At 40.8% G+C, this 15979-nt stretch overlaps 1 protein-coding gene and 1 pseudogene across 1 annotated transcript; one reads left to right on the forward strand and one right to left on the reverse strand.

Moving 5' to 3' along the window:
- Positions 1–78: 78 nt before the first annotated feature.
- LOC139637972 (voltage-gated potassium channel subunit beta-3-like) lies at positions 79–5335 on the forward strand (annotated as a pseudogene).
- Positions 5336–12091: 6756 nt separating this feature from the next.
- On the reverse strand, positions 12092–15909 carry neu3.1 (sialidase 3 (membrane sialidase), tandem duplicate 1). Its single transcript, XM_071515805.1, has 3 exons — positions 15816–15909; positions 15391–15630; positions 12092–15281 (listed from the first exon to the last, which is right to left on the reverse strand). Exons 2-3 carry the CDS (start codon positions 15613–15615, stop codon positions 14265–14267), a joined length of 1242 nt encoding a protein of 413 aa, XP_071371906.1. The 5' UTR covers positions 15616–15630; positions 15816–15909; the 3' UTR covers positions 12092–14264.
- Positions 15910–15979: the final 70 nt, after the last annotated feature.

The following is a 15979-nucleotide window of genomic DNA, read 5'->3' on the forward strand; positions in this document are numbered from 1 at the left end:
CTTATGTTTTCATTCAAAACCATTGTTTCCATCGTTTCATTGGGACTGTCAATAAACTGTAATATTATCACTCCACAGAGCAGAGACAGAGAGAGGACTCTCCAGAAAACACATTATTGAAGGTAAGGAAGAGGGAACCTGTTTTATGGGAGTTTTATTACTATTTTAAATCAATAGTTTGCTATTTAGCCATAAGAACATGGCCTTTGTTCTTGCACAATGTAACCCTATAACTCAAATATGATTATAAGGTCAAAAACAAAGTCAAAAAATGAGAAAGTTGACCATCAGCACTTATCAAAGATTAGGTCAAATTAGAATTGAATTGTGAATCGTTGCTAAATTCTAATTCCAAATTCCAATTCATTCCCTGAACTTCAATTTGAATTTAAATTGACTAGTGCAGTACCCGTTCAAAACATGCCTGTTCGGAACGGGCCGATTGCTTGGCCTCCGGTATTGCTGCTTGCAGCTTTCTCGAGAACCGCTCATCCAAACAAGTTCACACTCGACACTCCGCTTCCAGTCGCTTGCTTTGAGCCCCGCTGCTGCACAGAGCGCTGTTCGCTTGTTTATTCAAAGTTTAATAATATTGAGAGATTTCGATCTCAGTGGGACTCACCTGGTTAAATAAAGGATAAATAAAATAATTGAACGTGTCGCGTGTCCAATCCGACACTGCACGTCCTTGGGTCCCCAGCAATACACCCGCCAAGTGTGAAGTAGATCGGACGAACGGTTCTCGAGATATGCGAAGGACACACATACAGACAGAGATTCCTTACTTTATAGTATGATATAGTCTATAGGAAACTGAATTTGAAATTAAATCAAATTAAACAGTGGGAAATATATTTCAAGGCATAAGGAATTAAAATTCAAAAGCCTGATTTACTATAGTATTGCACTATTTTACTACATTAAAAACATTTCATAGAGCGCATCAGTTCAGTGATTCCTGAACAGATGCTGAAGGACTTTTGGTGGAGGATTTGATGACCCTTAAATCTTGCACTAACATTGCACTAATTGAGAGGATTTGGAAAGCATCTGGCCTTGATTACTTTGAAGAACCAGTGGCAAAATATGGTGCTAAAATATAGGTGCTAAATGTGAGCACTAGAGTTTCTGGCTCAACCAAAGCCACTTCCAACTTCATGAGACATGTGAAAGTAAATTGCGGTTGTTTACTTGAATTCTAAATACTATAAATAAACTGGTTTCAAATAACTGAATATGTTCATCTGAAAGTCGGTTAGAGCAGCTACAGGAAATAAATAGATTCGATTGGATTTTATAACAGCAGAGAAAAGCCTCCAAAGACCCATCAAGCTCATGCCTCTGCACTGCGAGCTACAATGTTTGCGATTTTATATTAATGGCCTATTCACAGCATAATGACTCAGGTGAATGAGATTTTATCGAAGGTGAGAATGAGTTATAGAACGAAAATAATGAATGGAAATTGATGAGGTAGGAGGAGGTGAAGGTAGAAGGTAGAAGGTGGCGTTGGCGCTGGAGTTAATTGGAGTCTGTCTAGTGCCGAGGAACAGGAGGACAAAACTAGAAGAGGTCAGATGAGGAAAACTCTGGGAAAGAAAGTAGCATTTCTCGGGACAAAGGGTACAACGTTTTCAGCCACTGAATCAGATCCCAAAAGTTTCCCAAGGGAATCTCAGAGGTAATTGGGCTTTTATACGGTTATCTGGTTATTTTTTTATATAAGCATGATCGCCTTGGGGTGACCATTTGTCAAGGAGTTGAATGGGGATGTTTGACCGTCACTGTCAGGAGGCTTTTGATGTGAGGTCATTGCGTAATGAGTGAGCTGAGTACGGCTCTCAAGATTGTCGGGACATGCAGTCGCACTTAGGCGTCATATTTCACTTTGTTCTTCACTCTACCCTCTGAAGCTACGTGCTGACATGGCCACGGCTGGAGAGGAGGGCAGACAGCCGACGTTAACACACTGTGATGTCGGAAGCACTGTCTGAACTGTTTCAGGCCATGCTGCTTATATTGGGAATAACAATATAGTGATCAGGCTTATGCACCTGTTTCCCTTAGAGGGTATGTGCTTCAAAATGCACAATCCAAAGGCCTTAACCTGCATTGTCCTGTCCACTATTTGGATGAGCCAGCAAACACACACATACATTACACAGTACCAATCTGATCATCACGACTTTTGATTGAGGCAAGACACTTCAGATACTTAAACATAATAAATACCATTAGTAGTCAACATTTTTTTGTCTTCCGAATATTTAGTGATGAATATAAATCTTCTTTTTTTTTGTTTATTCAATACATTTCAGAAGTAGAAAATGTGGTACAAAATTTACAGAAACAGTATCTCCTTCCAAAATAGTTTATTTCAAGCTTCCAGTGACACATTATGTGTTATCTATAATTTACTGTGAAGGTCAACATGCTGCTCAGTTCTCTTTTTCCCATTCATTCCAATTACGCTGACTTAAAATTCAACCAACAAACTGTATTTTTAATGTGTTATTTTTACAGGGCTACTCTAGTATATCATGTACCTCTATTTAAATGATGGAGATAATATGATGAAGGGGAAAAAGAAAGTCAACAAGTTGGATGATGCTGATGATGATGATGATGATGATGATGATTATGCTTGATAATTGATGATGATAGGTTTGAAGGATCCTTGTCAAGACTCCAGATAGGAAATGATGATGATGATGATGATGATGATGATGATGATGATGATGACAATGACGGTGATGATGATGATGATGATGATGATGATTGCTAATTGATGATGATAGGTTTGAGAGGATCCTTGTCAAGACTCCAGCTAGATTATGTGGACATCGTTTTTGCCAACAGAAATGACGTCAACAGTCCTATTGAAGGTTAGTCACAACTATCTGAAATTATTATTCTTGTTCACTCCATGATCAGTTGATATCTCCTCACGCACTGCAGTAGCCACATACTGTACTTTGTATGTGTGAATACGTATGTGAATAGGGTTTACGTGTGTCTGAAACAACTGCAAACAATCGCCTTAAAAGCATGAATAGAATTTCATCTAAATAATGTGATTTTATGTGATGTAATTTGCAGAGGATTGTACGGCCATGACATTTGTAATAAACCAGGGCATGGCCATGTACTGGGGAACCTCACGCTGGAGCGCCATGGAAATCATGGTGAGTGCCGATCCCCCATTTACAGCACCTTTTTAACAAATTTGATGATACTGTCAGTTTAGGGCACAAAGGCTGACCAGTAACCGTGGTATTTTGTCCATGTCTTTTGTCACCAGGAGGCATACTCAGTGCACGCCAGTTCAACCTGATCCCCACCTGTGTGTAGCAGGCAGAGTATCACTACTTCCAGAGGGATAAGGTCGAGGTGCAGCTTCCTGAGCTCTACCACAAGATAGGTCAGATGTCCGCAGTCTCACAGCTCTATTTATCGACTTTTTCATTGAACTTCATTTAATCCAGTTAGTTCCATTAAGATAGTAAATATCTCTATACAAAGAGGGCCTGCCAGGAAGACAACAGCAGTTAGATACAGTCAGTAGCCAGTTTATTAGGTACACCCATGCTCTGACATACCTTTCTGTTGTTCTGCACAGTGCTGTTTCTGGCCTTCAAATGAATTGTTTTTTCATCCTCCTTACCCCGATGCCCTCTCTTAGGTGTTGGAGCGATGACCTGGTCTCCACTTGCTTGTGGACTAATCACAGGGAAGTACAGTGACGGTGTGCCTGACTGTTCCAGGGCAGCCATGAAGGTTGTTGACCAGTCCTCTTCAGTAGTTTCTCTGCTTGTCAGTCTCAGTGTAATTCTCTGCCTCGTCAGCCAGTTAGTTAGGAACAAGTCGGCGGAGGACTATGACGCATTGTCAATGGCTCGTCTCCATTTTCCTCCTGGTGAAGGGATACCAGTGGCTGAAGGAGCGGGTGAGCAGCGAGGAGGGCCGCAGGCAGCTCGCTAAAATCAAGGAGCTCCATCTACTGGCAGACAGATTGGGCTGCACTGCCGCGCAGCTAGCCATAGGTATGACCCACACACCCTTGTTGTATGAATGAAGGTTTTAAATTCCTATTACATTAACAGACAAAAGCATATCCAAGTCTTAAATATGCCTACAATATAGATGAGAGGGTTACAAAACTATGGATTCAAAATGTCTAGTTCTGCCATTCCACACCACATATAGGTGAAAAATGCTTTGATTGATTAGTAATGTACAGAGAAATACATGCAACACAGGTGAGCATGATTTAGTATCCTGTGCTTAACAAACGCAGTTCCTATGTGGCTACCTGCTTGTGCACAACCGGTTTACTCTAATCAGAGAGTGATTCAGTGGCACAATCTAATTTGTAATTGCAATGCTTTTATTATTTCCAAATTTGTTAGTTCATAAGTCTGGGCCTGTATACAAAGAATGAGGGATTACTGTCAGGACAAGACCATATAACATCATGTGGTAAACTGATCTTAGATCAGAATTCCTACTCAAACATACTTGACAAGGCTCTGAGGTCTGGAAGGAAAAGGTTGTTGTTTGATTGCTAAATGTGTGTGAGTTAGTGAATACAAAAATGAATGAGAAACTTTCGAGCATCTTCTTCATTTATCCATTACACTGTCACAGCATGCAGTTCTTGAATTGTATAACAGCCTGCAGCATATCATCAGTTCTAATTTTGCCATATTTTTTGGTTATCGCTGACATTTGCAGCTAAACGTTGCCACTGATAGGTTGAAAATATTTCATGACTTCATGACCAAGCTAACCTTTTAATTATGTCACAATATATGGGCATCGATGAGAAAATCAGTTTTGTCAATATCAGTTATATGGAGATATGGGTTTTTCTGCACTGATGACTTCTCTTCTCTCTCTCTCTCTCTCTCTCTCTCTCTCTCTCTCTCTCTCTCTCTCTCTCTCTCTCTCTCTCTCTCTCTCTCTCTCTCTCTCTCTCTCTTTCCAGCCTGGTGTCTGCGCAGTGAGGGAGTCAGCTCAGTACTGCTGGTGTTTCTAACACTGACCAACTAGTGGAGAACCTGGGTGCCCTCCGGGTAACATTTTTCTGTTTTCTTCTTGAGTCCATCTGTGTTACACACTTAGCCATGATTCATTACACCAACAGACATGCTACTTTAAGTGAAACACAAAGTTGGAAAGCTGGCAAAGGAACAACAACTCAAGTCAAGTTTTAAACTGATGTCTGTCCTTTTTTTCCTTGCAGATTCTGTCCCAAATGACCCCTCAAACCATTACTGAGATTGATGCCCTGCTGGGAAATAAGCCACACTCCAAGAAAGAGTCGCGTGCTTGAAGATGCAAATCCGAGTGACAGATGACGTTTCAAGAAGACGAAGGAGACAATGACATTGGGAAACATTGCTTTTTGCTCTGCTGTATACTCAACAACTTGCATGTCCTCAGCAACATTATGCTTCCACTATGTGCGCATATCCATTTTGCGCATTACATTGTATCATGTATGACAAAAAAAGAAAATCTCTCAATGTGCAAAAACAAGAAAAAAAAAAAGATTAGGTCATATATTGCTCATTGCCGATTCTTCACAGACTAAACATTTCTACAGAGGGGGAGGCTGAAGCACGGAGTGTCAGGTCCCATCCACAGAGACCGAGATGGAGGTAAAGAGAGGGTGAAAGATGTTTTAGTGGAATGCAGGAGTCAAATAAATTGGACCCTTGCTTAACTAGGTGAGGGAAATGTTCTAAAGAGGAGCAAGACCTCCTCCATGCTGTAATGCAACTTAACTAACTGTGTGAACGGTGCTCTCTTCGGACATCCGAGTGTCCTCCCCTCGCAGCTGCCTGTTGTTCTGTATGATGTTTAGTACCCAGCAGCCAGAGAGCCAAAGGTTAGTACATCAATGTCTAGCCTGACATTTCCCATAGTGTGCATGTGACTGGCCTGCCACGCTCACTGCTTTACAGGGTTGGGGAACAATGGATTACATATAGCGTGATTATCTGATTATTTGAAGAAAAAAAAATAGCTGCTTTGGTACTGTTACTGTAAAAAAGATCAGATCACAGATAAGTTTAAAAAAAAAAATAGGTGATTGTTTGTTGGATTATTTAGAAACATATTTGAAGAGAAAATGCACTTTGATTGTGAGATTACAGACACTAACATTATTTTACACATATCAAAATAATGGTTGATGCTGGCTGTAAGTGGTGACAAAAACACTGTTCAAATTACAGTCTTTAAATTTGAATGAATTGTTCATTTAACTGCATATTCTATGGATTTCAGATGCAAAATATTCCAAAAGTAACTAAAAACAATCAGATTAGGTCTCTAATTTTGAGTATTCCAGTGGATTAAGTCACTTATTCCAATTCGGTAATCAGTAGTGGATTACATTTTGAAAGTAACCTTCCCCACCCTGCTGCTTTATCAGCAGTGTCTTTTTGCCTCCTCTGTGTGTAAACTGTGCGCATGTCCCTTTAAGAGAGAATAGCCCTTACAGGGTGTAAATGTGGCATGGCTTTTATGGCTTATGTAGATTTGCAGTGCCCTTGTAAGCCATTTTTTTACTCTGAATGGTTTGGCAGTTGAATCTGGGATCAGTGCTGGTGGGCACTCATGCTTTAAAGACTCTCTGCAGTCTGCAGACAGGGTTGTGTGTCCATGTGACGTTTAATCTTTGTATTGTCCTATACTGTGTCAAAAGATGTTGACATCACATGAAATGATGCCATTCTTTTGAAGAGCATCGTTGTTCTTAAATCACAGATTTGAGACTGTTGGCCTTTATGGAAAGGTCACTTAGCGACTGACACAAAGAGTTGGACACACTGTGGTGAACTAGTAGTTTTCAAATGATAAGATATAAATGATAAGTTTGAGTTTATCAAATGTGATATGACTTTTGCCACAGTTCACTTGGGAGCAGATTTAGCAAATGTATTTTTTTTTTTAGCAGATTGTGTTGTATTTCATTTGGGAAGCCTAAAAATATAGCTTCTCAGCTCATTTCTGCCAGGTTTCTCTCTCCATATTATGATTTGTTTCCTTGTTTCCTTCGTTCATGCACCACTCATTCTATACTGTGCATTTCCTGTCTTTTTCCTTATGTAGTTTGGTTATTTATTTCAATTCTTTGTAATATGGAGGAACAGACAAGATTTGTTCCTTTTGTGATTTCCCATGAAGACAACAATGGTTTCTAGGGTGCATTTTGATAAATTAAGTTGTTTTTGTTCTTAAACACATATACATTGTAAATAGGCTTATCTGTTTGGCACTGAGATTATGAAAAAGGTTGACTTTATGAATCATGAAAGAGAATTCCCGGAGGAGCTGAAACATTGCTCCCCTCTGTGACTCTGTGATGATGTACAGTTCTACTGAGCATAGCTTCCAATGTACATAGATACTTCAATCAAACCTTGAAAATGTAACTTTGCCTGCATAACTTATATTTTACTGTCTTGCAACAAAGAGAAACCAAAAGAGAGAAGAGACACCTTATACTGAATGTATCATCTCTGTTCGCACAACCTATCTCACCTAAGGGGAAAAGCACATAACATGTTTTTGTTGGTGTTACATAGAGAGCTGTCATGCAACCATTTAAATTGGGATTCAGGCTATTTCTTGATTTGGAAGAATGAAAATATGTTCTCCTGTCTAAAGCCAGATAAGATTTAATACATACATACATTTTAGCTGGAATATGCTAGGAATAGCTGTTATACTGACATGTTGACAGTTGGCTCTTAAGGTCAGCAAAAGGTAACTTCCCATGGTAATATTTGGAATATAGTGTTTATTCATGCATACAGTGATAGTCTTTATTGAGCTGCATATAAACAGCTTATCCTGAATAAGACCCTAACTGGGATATGAGCTATTACCCACAATGCTGTGTGCATGCAACGCACAAAATGGAGATCCAGAATTATAATCTCAAACCATGACAGCCGTGTTTTTACCCCTCAAGTAAACCTCCATTCTCATATGCTGTTTTTTTTTTTTTGCTTATGATGGTTTTTAGCTTTCTTATCTACAGTTCATTGCACGATATACTTAACTCTGGATGCACACACACACACACACACACACACACACAGTTGAATCAATTATTAACTAATACATTTTATGTCCACATAAGTCCAAGCAATCTCTCAGAGGCACAAATAGGCTTATTTGCAGACTTGCTCATTTGACAATCTACTCAATACATGCTGAACAGATAGAAAGCAAAACAAACTGCACCAGGTCCATGAACTGCTGGTCTTACTCATTGTTGGACTGCCAATAATACACCCAAAAGCGTGGATTCTTCTAAGTTATGATTAATTACCTAGAAGGATCCACGCTTGACAAGCTTTTGGGCATATCATGCAGCCCAATGCATGATACACCCAAAAGCTTGTCAAGCGTGGATCCTTCTAGGTTATTAATCATAACTTTAACCCTACAAGGTTTGGTCACACTGTCTCTGAACTCAGTGAGGGTCAGCATAGTGATTTGCATCACTGCTGGAATAACAAAACCACTTCACCACACATCTGCCCCCTACCACGGTTAGCTGGTTGGAATATGACGGGCACTGAAAAGGCCCTGCTGGTCCTATTATCTAGGAAGATTATCTTTGTAGGCACTGATTGCTGTGCCAGTGTAGAAAGCAATAGCAGCAGCTACTGAGCGCGGCAATATTATCATATTTTTGTCTGTGCATCCACAGCATGTTACAGAACTGAACGGGATAAATGCTTTGGTTTGGAGAAGATGTTTTTAATCTTCCTACCAGATTTGGATGGAATGATGTATCCAGAGCTTGACATATTAGCTTTGTTGTGCTGAAGACATTCTCATCATCTAATCTCAGAGAGAAAGAAGCAAAGCTGAAATGGAAATCTCACACTCTCAACTATATTTGCTTAAATATGTTTATGCAGACTAAGCTGTTCCCTCTATGCCTGAGTGTCTCATATTGGCTTAAAAATCTTTTTTTCAATCAGAATATTTGATTTAGTTGACATAACCCAATTTTTAGTTTCCCTGTATATCGATAGTGTTGTGTGTCATCATATTAGTGAAAAACAGCCTTGTTTTGCAGGTATAGTTATTTTGTATATGTGTAGTGTAATAATGACCCAGACCTACTAAATATCTGAGTTGGCATTGGACAATTAAGGCTTAAAAAAATGACACTTCTGATTTATTAAGCAGGCATATGAACATATTGCACATGGAAATACAGAAGAAATTGGGTGCCAAATCATAATTCAGTATGTATTTTGAGGTTTGTCAGTGTTGTGGAGGAGGAAAGCAATGAAATGACTCTGTGATTTACTAAAGCAGAAAATAATTAGTTGATTAATTCTACGTTTGACTGCACAGACGTACAATGCCAAGAAAAAGCACACGTCTTACCTTTTTATCATGACAACAATATGGCTGCTTAAAAAGGAGTAACAGACAAATCTAGACAGTATTTATTTATTTGCAAAATGACTCTTTTGAGGTCAAAAGAAGGTATGCGTTAACAAGCAATGCAATATTATGCTTGAAGAAGTCCAAAATGAACTTGAACAACAAAACTAGCATGAGTCACGACATTCAGGCATCCACACAAATTTCTGGCAGCCCTTCACCTGTGGGCCCCGGGGCCGCTTGAGTGGATGGTGCTATACAGCGAGGATGTCACAGCTCTCTCTCTCCAGCACTGTCTGCGGTGCTAAAAGTGTTGAACCACCTGGGACTCCCATAGTCTTCTTACCACAAACAGGAAAACATCCACAACACCAACACTGGTCTCCTCTCTGCTACAGGCTTCCCCGGCGCCATCGGAGTGACAGATGGAACATATGTGCCCGTTACGCCACCTTCTGATAATGATCGCAGCACGCACCGAAAAAGAAAACATGCCTCCTCCGCACACATCTGGGTCATATGCGGTGTCAAGTGTCTCATCGCACACATTGTAGCAAAAACACCAGATTTCAACACATGATTCATCCATGCTGAGAAGTAGCAGATTGGAAAGGGATAATGAGAAACAGAGTGCAAAGGAAGTAGCTGGATGGTAGAGAAGCACATTTGAGATTTATGAGCCCCTACATCTAATAAACTACATTCTTTTGTACCAATTCAGTGCTTCTATTCAGGTTCACACGCCCAGTCCTACAGTCCCAGGCACAGGCAATAAGATGTTTCACTCAGTCAGTGGTGTCATTTGTTTGCTCAGCGATATTAACTCTTGGCTATTACTTGTCCTTTTTGCCCTTTTTGTCTTGTGTATAGGTGCCCTATTTCAGATTAAAACACGGAGATAGAGTCTCTAATGCATCGCTAACACTGATCTCCTGAGGTGCTTTAACCCACAAGAGGCATTTAACCAGCGCACACACTCTGTTGCTGCTGACGTGCACTGAAATCCCCTATCAAATGAATACACTCAGTGTAGCGCTGCAGTCTGTGTCAGCATGATATACTGTGGAATTTATTTAGATATAGTCAGTAAAACCTGGAGAACACACACAGAGACATGGATATTTACATTTTAGGTATTTAGCCTTGCAGTGACTTGCAATGAGTGCGGCAATAAGGGCAAGTAGAATAAAATTAAATTCAATCAATCAATAGTAAGGAGGGCAAAGGTCAGAGCAACAGCACCCTGACAATATTTCTGTGACCATAGAGTGATGCGTAAGATCAAGCTTGGAAGAGAAATAAAAGGGCTAAGAGAGAGAGAGATTGAAGGGTTTTTGCAGTTAGGGTGCAGTTGCTGTTAGTTGTTAGTTGTAATACATGATAGGCACCTTGGCCTACAACTATGCACAAATAAATGAGAAATGCTATGGGGCACATTTTCAGAATGAAGCCGGATGAAGCCATGCTTTTCACTCCAGAAGAAGGTATCAAATTGCTATTTTGTGCTGGGTGCAGCACAACGCATTGCATTGTGTTACAGAGCGCCAGCGGCTGAGGAGAACAGACAGGGGGATGAGGAGGAGGAAGAGAGGGGAGAAGAGGAAGAGGGTGATGTGCCTCACAAGGCTGCAGGATGGAAAACACACAAGAGGAAGAGTAATTAAGAATTTTTCGCATGAGCCATTTATTTTGGCAGTGACCTTTCATTTTTGTCACTCTGTACAAATGCCAAAAAGGCACAAGCTTTTCAGTTTTTTATATTCAAGTCAAGAAGACATTTGGTAGCATGTCTGCCCACAGACATTTCAGATAAGAGTCACACATGTAGTGCAGACTCTGGCTTGAAGGTCTGCAGGTCTGGAGAGTGTAGAAATGCTGCCAGCTTTTTGTTAAATTAAGTCTATTGGCCACTTATTGACCTTACAGTCTCTATTATAGGGTGTTGACATACCTAAAGTAAATTTTTAATCCTTTGTCGAGGACGTAACAATACTGTAGTGGCCTTACTAAATGTATGTTAGCAGTAATATTAACTGTTTTGTTGTAGTGCTGAGATTAGTTAATTACAGAAAAAAATGATTCACCCCCTTGATGAGGACACCGTGTCATCTGGTAAACCCAGTGGTGCCTTCTTTAACTTCTCAAATATTTCCAGACTCCATCCTTTGCTTTGCCTTTTTACATCCCAGCTGGACTGCAGCACTGGAAGCACATCATCCAAAGCCCTGCAATGGCTCTGCTGACTGCACATCAAATCCTGCATCACATTCAACAGCCACAACAACACTCCTCCACACCTTTTTAAAATGCTCCAGCTCTAAACCTCATGCTGCTGCTCCCTCTGAGCCACTAATGGACTCCTCAGCACTCTGCTGCTGCTGCTGCTGAAGTGTTTTTCAGTGTTGCTTTGAAAACCAGCACACTTTCTTATTTGTTCTTTTGAGCCTTACTCCTGTTCACCATTTTTGTTTTAGTAATGTTCTTGAATATGCTGACAGGCAGTTTTTAAAAACAGTTAAAATTACTGTTAGAAAGTTGCAACGATAGGACATATAGGTAAATGCTTGCAACATTAGACAAACTCAACAATAAAACAAGCGACGCGATGAGTCAAGCAATCACAGGTTACTTTTATTTTCAACTAAAACATATATTTCATGCAAGTCTTGTCATTTCCCACAACAGGCAACAGAAACACGATCAAACTAGCATTGAATGGAGTGCCATGAGGGATTTCAGTCACAACTTCAGGACTGAAAGCAAAGAGGAATGTGGAGGTAGCTCAAGACAGGTTATGCCAGGATGATAAGAGCATAATACACATGACTGAAACTTTTGCATTTACAAGATAACAAGAATATAACAATATATATCATTCCCCCACCCATTATATGCATTATGGTCACTTTTTTGTGCTGCCACAGAAGCACTGCAAGAGATTCAACAAAGGATAACAGGGATAAACACAGCTGCAACAATATTTCACCTCAGTTTAACATTAACTTTTTTGTGTGCATACTGCATACCCCCTGTGAGTTGATGATTAGCCAGTCACCAATACTGGCTGTCCTGCTCACTTTTAGTAGTTACCTGCTTTCATTTTGATTCCATTAGTCAGGCAATCATATATCGTAATGAAAATATATAAACTAAACCCAACTAAAACAGATTAGCCAAGATGATTGTTTTTCAGTGTTTTTGTCATCCTTTTCAACAGGTGATTTTGCCTGTTGGAAATTAACAATATATAAAGTCAGGAAGAAAAGCCGACTGGCACATTTATATTCCAGGGGCAGCAAATAAAGATGCCTGTTCATGAAAACTGTGCTGGAAAATGGAAAAAGAAAAGTTGTAACCAAGTGAAATATTGCTTTTAAAAAAAAATCTATAAGTCATAAAAATCACAGTGTTAGTCAATATTTTATCAACAGTGCAAAGTAGCCAAGTGCTCATGACAGAAGTTACGTACAGTAAGTATTAGGGCTTCCATAGATGGCATTGATCTTTTCTCCATTAACTGCGTTCAGCCCTGCCGGGCCAGACTGTGGTTCGGTGCGGTTTGGTTTGAGTCTCCACTGATCTGCCAGCTAGCCAAAGAACAGCAGGGTTTGAAAAAATTAAGAGCACATCTCACTCATCAAATCAGCATTTAGTTAAAGTGCTCAAGTGAGAGAACAGTGAAGTAAATGGCAGACAATTGGCAATTTCACTGTTCTTGTCTCAAAAGCATATTTTGTGAAACAGCGATTAATTTAACACCCCAGACAATTAAAACTGGATGCTGCAATCTTTTTCCCCTCAATAAATAGGAAATTTTCATTTTTCGTGTCAGAGTTTGGCCACATTATGAAAGGCTTTTGGCTGGATGGGCTATGGCATGGCTTAAGTCTAACCAGTGGATACAAGGCATTTGTGAATCAGAGCATACTAAACATAAAGGAAAAACTGAACATATAGAGGAAACTCTGCACTCTACTCTGCAGGGCGTGGAATGATCTTGATATGAAAATAAGAGAGGTAGGCAAATTCTCTCCACTGGCCAGAGGATACAGAAAAGTTGATAAATAAAAACTGGCAATGCAAAAATGGGAATGAAATGTTTGTCAAACATGCTACACTCATAGCCCATTTAAAAAAATTACAACATGCCTAAAATCAGCCACCCAACCAATTAAAAATATGTTCTTTGCTTAAACAGTTAGTTGCATGTCACTACTCTTAATCTGAATTACTCCCTCACAGGGCAATGTGCATAAAAATCTACTTTTATATAAACTAGTAGAGAACAAAATACACGACTCATGCATTATCATCTCCAGAACCTAGAACAACAGTATACACAGACAGATATTTTATAGTGTAATTATACTGCAAAGCATATTTAAGGGCTTTTTGCTTTGAGTTCTTCCCAGTTAGGTCGCAGGAGAATGTTAGAGAGCGTGAGTGGAATAGCTTCGTTAGTACAGAAATAAAACCACACTGCAAAAAAAATCTCCATCTTAACAAGTCATTTAGTCTATTATTGAGTCCTAAAATCAGAAATTTCCTTAAAATAAGTGAAGAAATCTGCCAGTAGGGTTTGATAACTACATTAATTTCAAATGCAAATCGACTTGCTTCAAGAATTTTGTGGAATCGAGTGTCATTTTCTTGATAGTAGTGCAGTGATCTGCCTTATTCTGACTTGTTTCAAGAAACTGACACTCATTTCTAGAAAATTCCTGAAACAAGTGAAACTGCACTGGAAACAAGTGGACTCATTTTAAGAAAATTACGATTTTAGGACTCAAATGATAGACCAAATAACTTTTTGACGTTTTTTGCAGTACACCAACAATTCAACGCACTTTCTTCTCTTTCTTATCGGCTGTCTGCATGACGTCGCTGAGGGTAAAGGACACAAATGCGATCTGTTCAAGTTCACTCTCCTTCCCGCACTCCATCAGGCACGAAAACTGCTCCTTGTCCTGATTGTAAGCGAGATCCGAGTAGCCGCTGGGCCCGCTGTGGATAATCCTGGGGGGGTCCCACCCTGACGAGTGCAGCGGGGAGCGGTTCAAATACACGCCCAAGTCCTTTCTACTACACCTATTGGTCGGGTGTGTGAAGAGCAGCCAGGTTTGCGTGTCCGGGGACAGAAGCGATGTGCCGCCGCCGCCGCCGGCTTTGCTTTCAGCTTCGTCATTTGGTACAAATTCAGGAGCCGGGAAGCCGATGACACTCCCTTGACAGCCGTAACGTGGTTCAATAAGCTCTGGAGCCATGCGGGGTTTGTCAAAATAAACGCCACTGTTTTCACTCAGAGCCTCCCATCTGCACCGCCCGGTGTTACGAGCGTTGCAGTAAAGGTGACTCCTGCCCTCGTGGTCTATGATCTCCGCCATTTCACATTCGCACGACTTTCTCTGGAGCATCACGCCGATCTGCCACGTCTGGCCGAAGTCGTCGCTGTATACGGAGAGCGCCCGTGGGTGCACTGTGAATGGGATGGGGAAGGAAAAGCATTTGAAAGGGATGTAGTAGGCGTAGGCGGGGATGATCAGTCTGCCGCTCTCGAGCTGGACGCCGTGGCCCGGCCCGACGGCGAACGTGGCCCACCTCCGGATAGTTTTGCCGATCACACTCTCTGTCAGGTCCTTCACTTGACTCCAGTTGTGACCGTCATCGCTGCTGGTAACGTAGCACAGGCGGGCCTTGTTCCGGCCTGTGATGACCTGCCGGTGCTCCGGGGTGTTGCTCAAGACGCAGATGAAAAAGAGGAAGAGAGTTTTGCTGTTTTTCTCATACACAGGGCAAGGGTTCATGGTGCGGTGGTCCAGTAGAGACGCTGTGGACAGCTCCTGACAGGACGACCACTGGAGAAACACAACAGGATGACAAGAAGCAACACATGAGCACAGACATTGACAAATATATGCATTAAAGCAAAGGCTGGTCTGCTGTGTAATGGGTGTAAATAATCACCTGAATAGATCCATCATCTTGAAACGTTCCTCTTCTCATAACAAGGATTTTGGCATCACTGTCAGAAGGAGAGGACCTTTTCTCTGCAAAGGCGAGGAATGTGTGACTGTGCTTCAGGTAAATGAGAGCAGGGATTCTGTATGTTATCCCAGTTGGCTCCTTTTTAAACAAAGTTGTTTTGACAGGTTCCTCTCCACTCCCACTTTTTGACGGTGTGTTTCCCATGGCGGATCAGAGTTCCTGCAAACAGCAAAATGTGCCACATGCATGCAAAGCTTTAATATTCTTTCACTACAGGTTGCAACAGCCCCTGTCTCTTTGAAGCAGAATCAGAGGGGAAGTTCAGAGCGAAACAGCGCCTCAGTCAAACCTGACTGCATTGATATATATGACATCTAACTGTGCGTGCATAGCGTCATCCTTACCTTCACACATTTGTCAATCTGGATCTTTCTGTGAACGGCATCTCACCACCCAATTTCACACTAATCCAGGCACCCGTGATGTTCACGATACTGATCCTGTGAGTTAATCAAAAAAGAGGGCGAAAATGAAGCTTGAGTGTGAATTCGTGCTTACTTCCGTCTTC

The sequence above is a fragment of the Centroberyx affinis genome, unplaced genomic scaffold (genome assembly GCF_046629955.1).
Source record: "Centroberyx affinis isolate AG114_WGS23_722 - 3 ecotype Tasmania unplaced genomic scaffold, CSIRO-AGI_Caff_v1 ptg000001l_1, whole genome shotgun sequence".
Classification (NCBI taxonomy): Eukaryota; Metazoa; Chordata; class Actinopteri; order Beryciformes; family Berycidae; genus Centroberyx; species Centroberyx affinis.

Bases quoted from the DNA above. Each gene is read 5' to 3' on its own strand.
- neu3.1 (XM_071515805.1), bottom strand. From the start codon at position 15,615: ATGGGAAACACACCGTCAAAAAGTGGGAGTGGAGAGGAACCTGTCAAA. The intron at 15,282-15,390 runs GTGATTATTTAC...GTGTTTCTCCAG, and splicing joins AAGATGATGGATCTATTCAG to TGGTCGTCCTGTCAGGAGCT.